The sequence below is a fragment of the Fukomys damarensis genome, unplaced genomic scaffold (assembly GCF_012274545.1).
Source record: "Fukomys damarensis isolate Sample0158 unplaced genomic scaffold, DMR_v1.0_HiC HiC_scaffold_4, whole genome shotgun sequence".
Classification (NCBI taxonomy): Eukaryota; Metazoa; Chordata; class Mammalia; order Rodentia; family Bathyergidae; genus Fukomys; species Fukomys damarensis.
The window spans coordinates 67,165,651-67,180,015 of record NW_022900916.1 but is presented as its reverse complement, the minus strand read 5'-3'; the positions used below and the strand labels follow the sequence as shown (position 1 = coordinate 67,180,015).

At 37.2% G+C, this 14,365-nt stretch overlaps 1 protein-coding gene across 3 annotated transcripts in view; it reads right to left on the bottom strand.

Annotated features, from left to right (window-relative positions):
• The window catches only part of LOC104868220 (ATP-dependent translocase ABCB1-like), a 127,207-nt gene that overhangs the window by 42,951 nt on the left and 69,891 nt on the right, over positions 1-14,365 (bottom strand). For all 3 annotated transcript variants that reach the window (XM_010632895.3, XM_010632896.3, XM_010632894.3), the window contains 5 exons: positions 8,004-8,165; positions 6,998-7,171; positions 6,181-6,327; positions 3,789-3,896; positions 350-427 (listed from right to left, as the gene is read on the bottom strand). In XM_010632895.3, the coding sequence (XP_010631197.1) occupies positions 350-427; positions 3,789-3,896; positions 6,181-6,327; positions 6,998-7,171; positions 8,004-8,165 (669 nt within the window). The remainder of the gene's footprint in view (positions 1-349; positions 428-3,788; positions 3,897-6,180; positions 6,328-6,997; positions 7,172-8,003; positions 8,166-14,365) is intronic.

Genomic DNA, 14,365 nt, shown 5'->3' with positions numbered 1-14,365 from the left:
AAGGACTCTGGATAGTCCAGGGGACAGGAGAAAAGAAAGGGCAAAACTGAGGGGCAATGAAGGCCATACTTCTGCCTACAGTGCCGACATCTGCTGAGAAAAAAGATGGAGGTGAATCCAGTCAGGGGACTCCATTTGTGTCCAACCAGTCCAGGCCCTGAGCTCACCCCCAGTAAACAGACTGTAGGGCCTAAGCCTGCACCTCAGGATGGTTCTGTGCCATCTCTGAGACTGAAGGAGGCCCAATGTGGGAGCTGAATCCCAGCAACATGACAGAGGTCCACTGCCTATACCCTGGCTGCCAATGGGAGTCCCCTACTCTCCAAAGCTCAGCCCTCAGCAGGCATACCTGTCTCAGGATGGACCTGAAAACCAGGTACCGCAGCCTCTTGGTGAGGATCTCTCCAGCTTTGCCAAATGTGAAGCCCTAAAACAAAAAAGCACATGTCACACAGGAGGATTGTCAGAGACTCTGACACCTGAGACACAAAACAAAGGGGGCCTGATGTCATACTAGACAAAGTCTGAAAGCCTGATTTCCAGAATTGGCTAAACTTTGTGATCATGTGCTCCACCGCAAGGTAAAGGGTGCACTGGTGTGAAGGCAAGACAGCCAGAAATTGGCACTACTGCTCTCATAGAGCTGACAGGTTGGCCAGAGTTTTACAGTAAACGTATTTCTTTGTTTCCCACTCCCACACTCACTTACTTCTATCACTTGGGAAGCTGGTAGTTTTCCAAGACTGGGGGGGTACACAAGTTTTCCAAGCTATATCATATATCTTCTAATTTGGGACTCTCATAATGAGGGCACTGTTACTCATTACACAAGGACCTGAAGTGTAGTTTGGGAAAAACACAAATTTACAGTAACACCAGCCTTTAAAAGATAGAGAGCACAAAGTTACCAAATACTTTTTTATTTCTTTACAGTACTGAGGATTCAACCAGGGCTGTAGTACTGAGCTATATCCCCAGGCTTTGCATTTATTTGTGCTTTCTAGTTTGAATCAGGGTGTTTCTAAATTGCTGAGAATAGTATTCAACTTGTGATCCTCCTGTCTCACCTTCAAACTCTTAGCAGGTAAGTAAAAATAATAAATAAATAAAATAAAACCAATGTTCCAGAGCAGAAGAGGCTGAGGTAAAGGCTCACTCAGAGAATGCTGTCCACTGTACTTTCCCACCATTTAAGGCTCTAACAGTCTGCGTCTGGGAGCGGATAGAGTTCATGGGAAACAATAACATAAGATATGAATGTGTTGCGAAGCTACAGCACTCTGCAGAGTACGTAGAACAGGATCCTCATTCTGATGAGTGTGGGGAGACAAAACTGTAATGCTCCTCCTTCCTTGTGGAGCTAGAAGTATCAGCTGACAGATGAAACCCACCATGGAGGGGCTTGGGGAAGCAGCGGAAACGGTTGTGTGGTGCATCAGAAGAGGGGAAGCTCTAATAATAACCCCGGGCCTGCAGAACAGAGAAATGAAGAGGGCAGCCAAACCTTCATGGCTCTCCTGAGCACCAGGCTGGACACCACTGAGAGAGAGGGAGGAAACACATGCAAAGAGCACAAGTGAGGAAAGAGCCATCACCGCAATGGTAAAGGAGGACCAGTACTGGAGACCATATGGGGCTGTGGACTCAGCACGGTGGGGGTACACAATGTCCACAGGCCAGTGCTCTCCCAGGAAGACGCAATGCTACAGAACCCTCTGCTAACACATACTATCCATGCAAGGCGATGGGGGAAAAGGGAAGAACTCCAGATTAAGTGAGGTTAATCCTAAAACTACGAGGACCTATGTTTACTTGGGGTGATAGCTGAGAGTTTCTGCTGTTGGACTCACTGGAATGTGATCTTCAGGAAAATAACACTTGCTATTTTTGTTAAGAGCTGTTCTTACTCTGACAGTGTACTTTACACACATTATTTCATGAAATCCTTATTGCAAACCTATAATCACCATGTTTCAGAAGAAATGGAGTTTTGTAGAGGCTCGTAAGCTTCCAAAGGCCACAATCATAAGGTGGCAAAGCTGGGATCTAAATAGCCTGTGATAATCTTCACCAGAATGGCAACCCAGAGTCTGGGCTTTTATCCTCCACTGAGCTCCCTCTCGGTGTTCTCAAAATGAGTAGTCACCCGCTCCAACCTTTTCAGGCACTGTGCTGAGGCTATACTTCTGGGGTCGTAGAATTCACAGATGTTCTCACTGGGATCTGCAGGCAAGACAGGCTGAGTCTCCTGAGCAACATCTGTTATGAATATATTCCTTTCTTCCCTTTGCTTTGCCAGTCCTGTTAAAGCTGAAGGTACCAGCTCAAAGCCTACCTCCATGTTCCTTCAACAACCTCACACAGAGTGGTCTTTTTTTTTTTGGTACCGGGGATCAAACTCGGGTCCTTGTGCTTGAGAGGCAGGCACTGGAACCACTGAGCTAAATCCCTGGCCCCAGAGTGGTCTTTAAATCCCCCAAATACCTGTTGCATTAGTAGTTGGTATAGCAATTTGTATGTAGTTTTTTTCTTTCTTTCTTTCTTTCAAGGTCAAATTATCCAATGAGAATTTAAATATTTAGTAGAGTTTTTATCTTTTGTTCCTTTTACATCCTCTTCACTAATACATACAGTGGACAAATAATTCTATTCAGAGTTTTAGCTAAAGAAAAGTTACAATGGCTAACTATTCACTCATTTGGAAATTGATGCTTACTACTGCCTCAACCTGTTTAGCTTGTTTGCATGATCTGTCTTAATCATCTACAGGCAATATTATCCTCATTTTGCAGAAAAGAAAACTGAGACTCACACAGCTTAGATTGTTTCTTTGCCTACGGACACAAAATTGGATATGTATACAGCCGACATTCAAACCCAGGTCTTGAACTTTGGATCTAAACTGTCCCTCAATACACCCATGTGATGAAGGCTTGGTTCCCAAAGCAGCAATGTGCAGAGGTGGGGCTTTTGGAAGTTGCTTGGATCAAAAGGGCTGCAACTTCATCATTGAGTTAATCCAATCATTGATTCATATCTTGGTGGTATTGTTGGAAGGTGATGGAAACTCCAAAGTAGAAGGAGTCCTTGGAGACTGTATCTACTCCCTGATGCCCTTCTCTCTCTGGTTCTCTCCTCCCTCTACTTCCTGCTTGCCAGGAAATGAGCAGATTTCCTCTATTATGCCTTTCCACTATGATTTTTCTGTTTCCCCTCAGGCCTAAAAGGAATGGACAGAGCTGACCATGACTTGAAACCTCTGAAAACAGAATCTAAAATAAACCTTTCCTCCTTTAAATTGTTATTGTCACGTGCACTGTCCCAGGGAAAGCTAACACACACTAACACCAAAACCCACAATGTCTTATCATATTAAATTTACTGAGCCCTCGATTCCTATATAAAGATGAATGATAAATTTTTCAAAAAAGTGTTATCTACTTAGAGAGTTTTGTTTCTTTTTTGTTTCTATAATATAGGAAGACTTGTCTTTGAGTATTTAAATTGGCCATCAGTACTTACACCCAAATTGTATCCAGAGCTTTCTCAAAGCCATTTGAATACCCCAACTTTCATTTTCAGTCATCTTCTGAGAGCAAACAATTTATTCTGTCTGATTTTATCAGTATCTCTAATTGAGGAGGGGTGCCTGAGATAAGGTTAGCAAAGAACCCAAAAAACTGGCTGTTCACGGCAAAGTTCACAGGAGACAATTCTATTAAAGGAAAAATTATATAAATGTTTGTAAATTCCACCAAAATGAACAAAGTAAAAATTTAGACATTTACCTGAAGGAAATATGTAATAAAAGAGAGAATTCCCAGGAGTAGAAATAATAGTGAAAAGAGATAACTCTTCTGTCTTTTTGTTTCAGGATCTTCATTTCTTGTAAAGAGCTGTACAGAAATATTTAAAGAGTCGTTAGTTCACTCACTAAAAAGTGATTCTCAGTCTGATCACTTTATCATATGGAATAGTTTTTAGAGTGAGGAGAGCTTTAGTATACTGGAAATCAGGACTGGCTTTCCTAAAACTGCTCTCAAAGACATCTATCTACATTAGAGTCCAAGACAGGGACTATTACTCACAAATTGATTCAATAATTCTGCTTAGGTAACCTTATGGAGTAATGGGTGCTACTCTACTATGTAAAAGTAGAAATGCAAACATTTGTAACTTGGTGAGAAACTGTATTACATGGCAATCCATTATTTCACTATGGAACATTTCAAACTGTCCCAAAGTGTCTGGAGAAAATCTGGTGATGTGGCTTTTAGGAACAGAGAGGTGTTCATTCACTCAGCCCAGGCTTTCCAGAAAGAAAGGAGGTTCCTGAAGCAGCACTCCTTGTACAATGGACAGTCAGCCAGTTTGGTGCTACACCCACCTGCCTGAACACCACATGTGGAAATGTTTCAAGAAGATGCTTATAAGGGCTACAGAATATCACAGGCTCAAGGAAAAATCGGTATTGTAAGACAGAAGTACTCCTAACTCAATCCACATAATTTCATGCTTTAAAAAATGGAAATGGGGTTTTATAAGATATTACATTATTTTTTCTTTAGTAGCCATGTCAGCAAAGGTAATTACTGACAATAACTAAATTCTTACTTTATACCAAACATTACTCAAGCAAATTTATATATTTTCTTTCTTTTATCCTCTCAACCATTTCTAGGAGTGTGTTTTATTATCATATCATTTTACACAGAGATAAACTGAAGCAAAGAGATTAGTTAACTTGCTGAACATAATGCAACTAGCTGGGGTGTCTCAAAGTTATAAACCTAAGCAATGTGACTATTTACAATGGGCTGGTGCCTAACAACATCTAGGAGCTCATGTGCCATCCCTGGATCAGTGACCTCCAGACTGATTATTATATGAGGCATAAGAAAAATATATAAAGTCCATACGTTGAATTTTTTTGACAAACAGCCAAATCAATTCTTAACTTATCTACTTCCATTTTTTTCTTCTGTTGATACCGCTGTCCACCTCCATGCCTACAAGACACATGTGTGAACAGAGGCCAGCAAAGTATGGGCCACTGGCCAAATGTTTATACCAAGTGATGATAGAACACAAAATGTTCATTTGCTTTCAGTGTACATGGTACACTGGCTTCACAAAAGCAGAGTACAAGCTTCACAACAGAAACTACACTGTGTGCGTATATGTTGCCTTCCTCTATCTAGGAAAAGTCTACTGCTCCCTGACCTAGAACACAGTACATGCTTCACAGAATAAGGCATTTTATCTGCTTCTCAGTACTTTTTCAGGACACAGAAAACTATCTGACACAAAGCAGACCATGGAAAATATTTCTTTCCATTTTTTTAGCAAAGTGGCTTGAACCCAGGGTCTTAACTTCACAAGGTGTCTACAATTGAGACACATTCAATAGTTGAAGAGAGATTTATTGAGAACATTAAACATGAATGGCAACCTGAAATGGCCTAGCTAGGCATGCTCCTGTTTTTTGTTGTAGAATCAAAAGCTAGTGTTTGGCTTATGCTTCTGTGGTGATCAATCTCTCTCCCCTCAAAGTTCTCAGCAGTATGGCAAGGATGTTTGACAAATCTCTCACTAAGCAGTGAACATGCCTCTCCAGATTGTAACTGTATTTTGAAAACGGCACAACTAACATCAGGTGGATGCAACATGTCAACTTTAGGAAGCTGACTCTTTTTATTTCATTCTTAGGAAACGAGATGAAAATTCCACCTTAGGTACGCAGGTAGCATGTTTAGCCTGGTTATGTCCTGCTAAGTGAGTCTGGTACAGAACAGCCCATTCTTAAGCCAATCTGACACACACTTAAGAAAACCCTGTGTATAACCATGAGGTAAGGGTTCAGGGTTTTGCTTAGAACCCAGTGGTGGTGGGGATAGGAGAGTTATCCCACAAGTTTTATTTACTGTTTTAGGGACCTGGTACCCTGAGCTTGTGGAAAGAAATCAGCAGGGTCTTGGAGTAGAACTGAGACAAGGAACATTTATAAAATTTGCTTTTCTCTCACAAACCAGACTTTTATTCTTATACTGTCAATCAGGTTAATTTTGTACGAAGGGACATGATTTTTGTGGCTAAATATACTAATACAAATAGAAACAGTTCATTCATTTTTCAATTAAGGTTCACAAGCCAATTCAAAAAATGAACATACAAATTTACCCCAATAATCTTTGAAAATATTACAGCAAACGCTGGTTCCAGGCCTCCATTGACAATGGCACAAAAACCACCCACCACAAAATAAGGCCATTCTGTTATGTTCAGCTTTAGAATCCTCCAAAAGGAAACTGGAGGCACATTTTCATCCTGAAAATATGAAATGTTGCAAACAGTTAAAAATGATAAATGATTTTTATGATGTATAATTTGTGCACATAGGGACTTTTTTTTCTTTTTTTTTGAGACAGGGTCTCACTATGTAGTTGAGACTGACCTGGAACTCACTATGTAGCCCAGGCTGGTCTCAAACTCACAGTGATCCTCCTGCCTCAGCTTCGGAGTGCTGGGATTATAGGCGTGCACCACCATGCCAGCTCAGGACATTTTTAAAATAAATGCATGAAATTTTTTGTCAATCGATGGATCTTCAGCTTCAAAAAATGTACTGACAAACTGTTAAGGGACTTCTTCATTGTGTAAGAAATATTTTTACATATATTTAACCCTTGGCCTGACATTCAAAAGATGACAAGAATATTTATAAGTAGAGATAAATGAAATAGAAATTTTAACATTTGAAGACACACTAAGTCTATTTATAAGTTTTATTTCTAAAAAGCTTTCTATACATTCTTATTCTTAAATTACAAATGGATTATAAGTTGTTGACATTTCTGGTTTGGGGACAGTCTGGAGTATCAGGACAGAAAAATTTTGGAAAATCATTTCTTGTTCCCTCTTTTAACCCAATAAGTGTCTACCCAACTAAGACAAAGATGGAGGGGTAGGACATAAAATTCCACATCCTCCTCCATACCAGGGCCTCTTTTGTACTAAGCTTTTGGTCTTGTCCTTGTGGTTCATTGATACTCTTCCGAGTTGATCTTCTTTTTAGACTAGATCCTGAACCTTTTAAAGACGTTGCCAAGGCATCACTGTCATTTTTAGATTCACAAACTTCATTTTCTAATTCATCTCCACTTTCTATTGTCTGAAACAAAAAATAAATATGTATAAGCTGGTTAGACTTAGTTAACCAATGAAACTGTTAATTAACATCAGTACCATGGAAATGGTAATTTAAGTACAGTACTTACAAAAAGGGATGAAATTAAACTGTTTCTCTTTCTATAATGTCTTTAAAAAGAAAACTACTCATAAGAAAGATTCCCACTGAATATGCTAAAATAACACATCTTTTCTGTGTATCTTGTCTAGCCATCTCTTTTTTGTGGGTACCTTGCCTTAGTGAAGTTTGCTTTGAACCACAGTTGTCAACAGAAATATGGTGCAAGCCCTTACGGGAGCCACATTTCTCAACTGTATTTATCTAGTAGCTATAATAAAAAATGGGAAAAGAGTAAAATTAATTTTACCTATACATTTCATTTAACCTAATATATCCAAGATACTATTGATATCAAATGACATTATCATTTCAACATATAATCAATATATAAAGACCCTTGAGACGTTTTATGTTCTTATATGTAATAAGATCAGAATCTCGTATACATTTCTACTTACAACATTTCAATCCAGAGTAACCACAACAGAAATGTTCAGTGACCACATGTTGCTAGTGGCTATTAGTGGATAGCTTACCTTTATAAAGTACTGTTTATTTATCTTTCTTTACTCTCTTTTCAGGGGGAAAAAAAAAAAACCTAAAACACTGGTATGTTGCTGAATTCACCAAGCACTTTTTCTTACTTTTCAAGATAAGTTAAATAACACTTATATTCCACAGAAAATATAGCAATATCTGCTTCCCCCACCACCACCTCAAAAAAAGTCAGGGAAATTCTGGAGTTAAACTACACCTGCATTGTGACAAGTCTGTAGTAAACACCTCTCTTGTTCATGAGTTCCTCATGATTTCCCTTTTCCACAATGACTCCATCTTCTAACCCAGCGATGACATCAGCATTGCGAACTGTGGACAAGCGATGAGCTATCACGATGGTGGTCCGGCCTTCTCGGGCCTAATGAGACAGCAGTTTAGCTTTTGAATACATTATCAATTAAATGCAAAATCTCATTCATTGAACTTCTATGTACTGAACACTGATGCATTGAATATTGATAAGACTATGGAAGTTATAGATGCTAAGTTCAATAAATAAATACATAGGGATAGGAAATGATTTAAAATGTTTTATTATAGTAAAAGTAAATATAAATATAGTATTTATTGATATTATGTATGCCTCCATGTATTTTATTTAATGTCCATCAGCCTAAATTTTCAGTAATAACCATGGACTTCTACCAAGCAGCAAAACCCTATTGACCAATAAAAACAAACACAGGCCATGTGTTATACTAATTACGCCATTTGAAATGAGTACCACATGGACAATCAAGACAGACAACAAACACAAGGCCAAAGAGTCTATACTTCAGTGTCATTGAATTCAAATCTTGCTTTAGCCATCCGAGGAATTTATCCAAATCTCTTAACATGTGTGAGGCTGTTTACTCCTATGCAAAACAAGCAAACAACAGTTCTCACTTCTTAGGGTAAATAAATAAAGTAATACTCATAAAGTACTTAGCATTGGGACTTTTATCTAGAAAAGGCCTAATGAAATATACTTTGTTAGGGCCGGGGATTTAGCTCAGCTGTTTGGTGGCCTGCCTTGCAAGCACAAAGACCCGAGTTCAATCCCTGGTTTCAAAAAAAAAAAATCTATCTATCTATATGTCTATATATATCTATATATATAGATATCTATACTTTGTTATTGGTTAGAAGAATTATGGATTCTCTAATTCTTTGGATATCTTTGACACAAAAGGCGGAGTTGAATATTTGCATGTAAAACTCCCTTTTGATGTACCCTTTCAACACAAGGGTATGACCATCCATCAACTCAAAGCCAGGTCTACATTTTGAGTCCCTTTGGCACAGGGTAGCAGGGGTGAAGACTAATCAATGAACCTGCTCCTATGTGAGGACAGCACCTGCAGAAAGAATGAAACAAACAGATCTGTGACTTCTGACATTAAGTCCAACAGTCCACTTGAATCTCTGATCCTTATACAGTACAACAGAGACCAGAGCGTTGATCACATTTTCCATCTGCCAATGGGAGCAACAACACACCTTGGTTGGGATGGTAACCACAGTCTAGGGTGAGTGGGAGGGGGCTGCTGGTGCAGGAAGGACACCTCAAAAATCTATAGACCCTAAAGCCACATGGAGAAAATTTTCACTGGCTGGATCCCAAGACTAGAGATTTTGGAAAGAAACAACTCTTTCAAAAACACAAGAATTTTTTCAACTCTGTCTTTTTTTTTCTTCTTATTTTTATTTTTCCTTCATTGGTTTTTTTTTGGGGGGGTTGAGTATCACATTCTTTTTTCCTCTTTTAGTTTTTTTACTTTTGCTACCCTTTTCAACTTTTTTCTCTTCTTTATCTTTCTTTTATTTCCTGTATTTTGGTCTGTTTATTTTTTTCTCTTTTTTGTTATTATTTATTTAAACTAGTTTATTAGTACATGTATAGTGCATAACTTTTTCATTCCTGTGGGAAGTTGGTACATGTACATAGCACATCTTAATTCCTTTTTCCATCCCCTTTTTTCTTGTTCATTCTTGTTTGTTCTTTCTTGCGATTGTTCTCTAGCTCTACTGATTCCCTTTAACTCCTCAACAGGACACTGTATCTTACTATCTCTACTCCTTCCCATATCCCTTTGGTTAATTTCTCAAATTTTACTCTTCAGCTCTGGTTACCCACGCCCTCTACCTTTAATAATATAACCACTGAGCTTTATGGATCTCTAGATAGCTTCTTAACCTTACACTCTTGCTGTTGAATACTGTTCAGTTGGTAGCAAATGTAAAGTCATTCCATTCAGTAGATATTTACTGTAGGTCAAGGGAGGTTAGTATTTGGTTTGTCTTAGGGTTCACACTATAATTACAGATCTCTTTTCTATGGTTAAGGGTGATACATTAATGGTCCTTAGGGTTTGTTAATATTCAGTTTGTCTTTGATGACATAATTGACAGTCATTTTATTACTATAGCCAAGGTTACATAGCTGTTCCTACTAACTGGTTTTCATGGAATGGCAAATTTGGATTTCCTTGGAGTTATTAACAATGCTGCAGCGCTTTCCTGGAGAACTGATATTAGGCCAAATATGCTGCCACCTCCCATTCCCAAGTCAACAAAGGGGGTTGGATTCTCAAAAACAGACAAGACCAATAGTTAGCTCCATTCAGAGGATATACCTGAAAAGTATACACTCACTGAAGAGGTCTTGATACTAAACACAAGCTTTCCACTATAATAAACCTACAAGCCTCAATGCAAAAATAACAATGACAAAATATAGACACTAGAAGAAAAGTCCACAAAATGCTTCCAAAACTTCCCATCTCCCCCAAAGCTGATGCATGGGGAATCTGAGGAGAGGAACTCAAAAGCCACACAGCCAAATTATTTGAAATGATACAAGGGGAGATAATAAAACAAATCAAAAAGGTATTTGGCAAGCTCAATGAGATGTAAGTAAAAGGATATTGGGCCAAATAAACAAAATGATGAAAGATTCTAAAGAAGATACTAATAAAGAGCTAGCAGAGCTAAAGAAAATGAAGTAAAACCTACAAGACCAGCATAGAAAAGAGAGTTGATGAAATGGTTCCAAACAGAAATTAAGGAGGTTAAAAATTCTATCAAAGCACGGGTACCAGAAATGAACGATGTGAGGACAGTGTCAGATCTAGAAGACAGGTTTATTTTCAGTGACCAATTAATGAGAAAAATCTTAAATACAACAACAGAACATGAAAAAATGGACTCAACAGCTCTTAGATGATGCAAAAGAGATTAATCTAAAATTATAAAAAACAGGAGATGACACAAATGACATAAAAAAATGTTTACTGAAATAATAGTAGAAAACTTTCCAAATAAGGGAACATAATCTTATATATAGATAAGTAAAATACACAGAACCCCAAACAGCCATAGTCAAAAAAGAATCTCCCCAAGACACGAGAGTCAAAATCCAAAAAGATGACAATGCCTGCACAATTAACTGCAACTACTAAGACACAATGAATTCAGTCCTAAAAAGGAAGTGGATTTCAGTCAATGCTCACATTAGGAAACCAGAAAGCTCAAATAAATAACCTTATGAGGTCAGTTGGAGACTAGATAAAGATGTGGTTTTTCTATAAAATGGAATACTACTCAGCCATAATGAATGAGAAATTAGAATCGTTCACAGGAAAATGGATGCATATTGAGGTCATACTCAAGTGAAATAAATAAGACACACATGTATAAATACCAAATAGTGTCTCTGGTGTGAAAACTGTAATTGTAAATAAGATCTTAATGGTATAATTGACAATGTGAAATAGGAAGAAAAGGGCTAAAGGTGTAGGAGAAGTGGTAAGGGTAGGGGAAGGGAAATAAGGGAAAAGAAAAATATCTGAGAAAATGAAAAAATGGAAATAAAGTATTTGTAAATAGGGAAGGGAGGCGGGGGATAAGGGGAAAAAATGAGAACCAAGACCTGTCATGTAAAGGTACAAGATCCCAGTGATGAATGTAACTGTACTGTATACCTAAAAAGTACCAATAAATTCAATGAGAAAAAAAAATTTAAAATAACCTTATGAGGAATCATAAAATACTTGAGAAACAACAATCCAGACCCAAAACAAAATTAAGCAGGGAAATCATAAAGATTAGAGCAGAAATCAATGGAATTGAAACTTAAAAGAAACAGAAAGAATCAATGAATCAAAGAGTTGGCTCTTCAAAGGAATAAACAAAATAGACATGCTATTAGCTATATTTACCACGAGAAAGACTCACCTCAATACAATTAGAAATAAAAAGGTGAATTACAACAGACACAGTCAAAATCAAGACATTAATAAGTACTATGAAAAATTATAGTCCAACCAATTGTAAAATTTTGAAGAAATGGACAGACTGTTGGTCTCACACAAGTTACCAAAGCTTAGTTAAAAAGACACAAAATTGCTGAACAACCCAACAACAATCACTGAAATTAAGGCATCAAAGAATCTACCAATTAAAAAAATCCTAGGACCTGATGGATTTACAAATGAATTCTGCAGAATTTTTAAGAATGTTATGTCGCCTATACTCTTCAAGCTCTTCAAATGAATTAATAGGGATGGAGTGCTCCCAAATTCATTCATGGAGGCCAGCCTCACTCTGATTTGAAAATCAGATAAAGCCCCTACTAGAATAGAAAACTATAGACCAAACTCATTAATGAACATAGATGCAAAATTCCTAAACAGGCTATTAGTGAATAGAATGTAGCATACTATCAGAAAGAGCATACATCTTGACCAAATGGGTTTCATCCCAGGGATGCAAGGATAGTTTAGTATACATAAGTCAATAAATGTAATACATCACATAAACAAAAGCAAAATTTAAAACCACAAAGCCATATCAATAGATGCAGAAAAGGCTTTCGATAAAATCCAACACCTTTTATACAACAACCTTGAAGAAAACAGCTACAGAAGGACCATACCTGAATTTGATAATAGCTATTTATGACAAGCCAATGGCAATGTCAAAATAAATAGGAGAAAACTAAAACCTTACCCTCCAAAATCAAGAACAAGACTAAGATACCCACTTTCACCACTTCTATTAAACATAGTACTTGAGCCAGGCATGTTGGTGCATACCTGTAATCCCAGCACTCAGGAGGCTGAGGCAGGAGGATCACTGTGAGTTCAAGGCCAGCCTGAGCTACATAGTGAGTTCCAGGTCAGTCTCAACTATACAATGAGACCCTGTCTCAAAAAAAAAAACAAACCCCAAACAAAATAAATAAATGAATAAATAAATAAATAAATAAATAAATAAATAAATAAATAAATAAATAAATAAAATAAACATAGTACCTGAAACATTAATCAAAGCAATCAGGCAAGAGAAAGAAATACATATTGGAAATGAAGAACTCAAATATCAGTGTTTTCAGATGACATGATATTCTACATAAAAGCCCAAAAAAATTCCACCAAAAACTTTTAGAATTAATAACTAACTTCAGCAATGTAGCAAGATACAAAATGAACACACAAAAATCAATAGTATCTTTGAATACCAATAATGAACTCAATGAGAAGGAAATTATGAAAACAAAATCATTCATGATAGCATCAAGAAAAATGAACTACTTAAGAATTAACCTAACCAAGGAAGTGAAAAATCTCTACAAAGAAAACTACTGTTCTCTGAAAAAGGAGGCTGAAGAAGACATCAGAAAATAGAAGATGTTCATTGCTCTTTGATAGGCAGAAGCAATATTGTCAAAATGGCCACACTTCCAAAACTGTTTCACAGATTCGATGCAGTCCCAATCAAAATGCCAACAGCATACTTTACAGATCTAGAGAAAACAATCCTAAAACTCATATGAAACCAGAAGAGACTCAGAATGCCAAAGGCAATATCAGGCAGAAACAAGAGCAAAGCAGGAGTACTCATATTACCTGACTTCAAGATATATTACAAAGCAACAGTAATAAAAATGACACAATAATGAAAACAAACATGTAGATCTATGGGATAGAACAGAGGATGTAAAAACATTCCCAGACATATTCAGCTGTTTGATCTTGATAAAGGGGCCAAAAGCAAACAACAAATGACAAGCAATTGAAACAAATGGAGGAAAGACAAAAGCCTCCAACAAATGGTGCTGAGAAAACTGGGTATCTGTTAGCAGAAGGTTGAAATTAAACCTATATCTCTCACCATATAAAAAATACAGCAAATATCTAAACATTAAAACATAAATTCTAAACATACTGAGAGATAAAATAGGTAAAACACTTGAAGTCATAGGGATGAGAAAGGAGTTCCCAAACAGAAGCACAACTACATAAGAAAGGCAAGAACTGACAAATGAGATAATATCAAATGTACACGCTTCTGCATAGCAAACAAATCATTTAGTAGACTGAAGAGATAACTTACAGGATGGGGAAAAAACTTTCCAGCTATTCTTTAGAGGACTAATACTCAGAATATATAAAGAACTCAAAAAAGTTAGACTACTTAAAACTAAAGACCTATCAAAGAAATGGGCAAGTGAAATGAACAGACATTTCTCAGAGAAAGAAGTTAAAATGGCCAACTATATATATTTATACATGA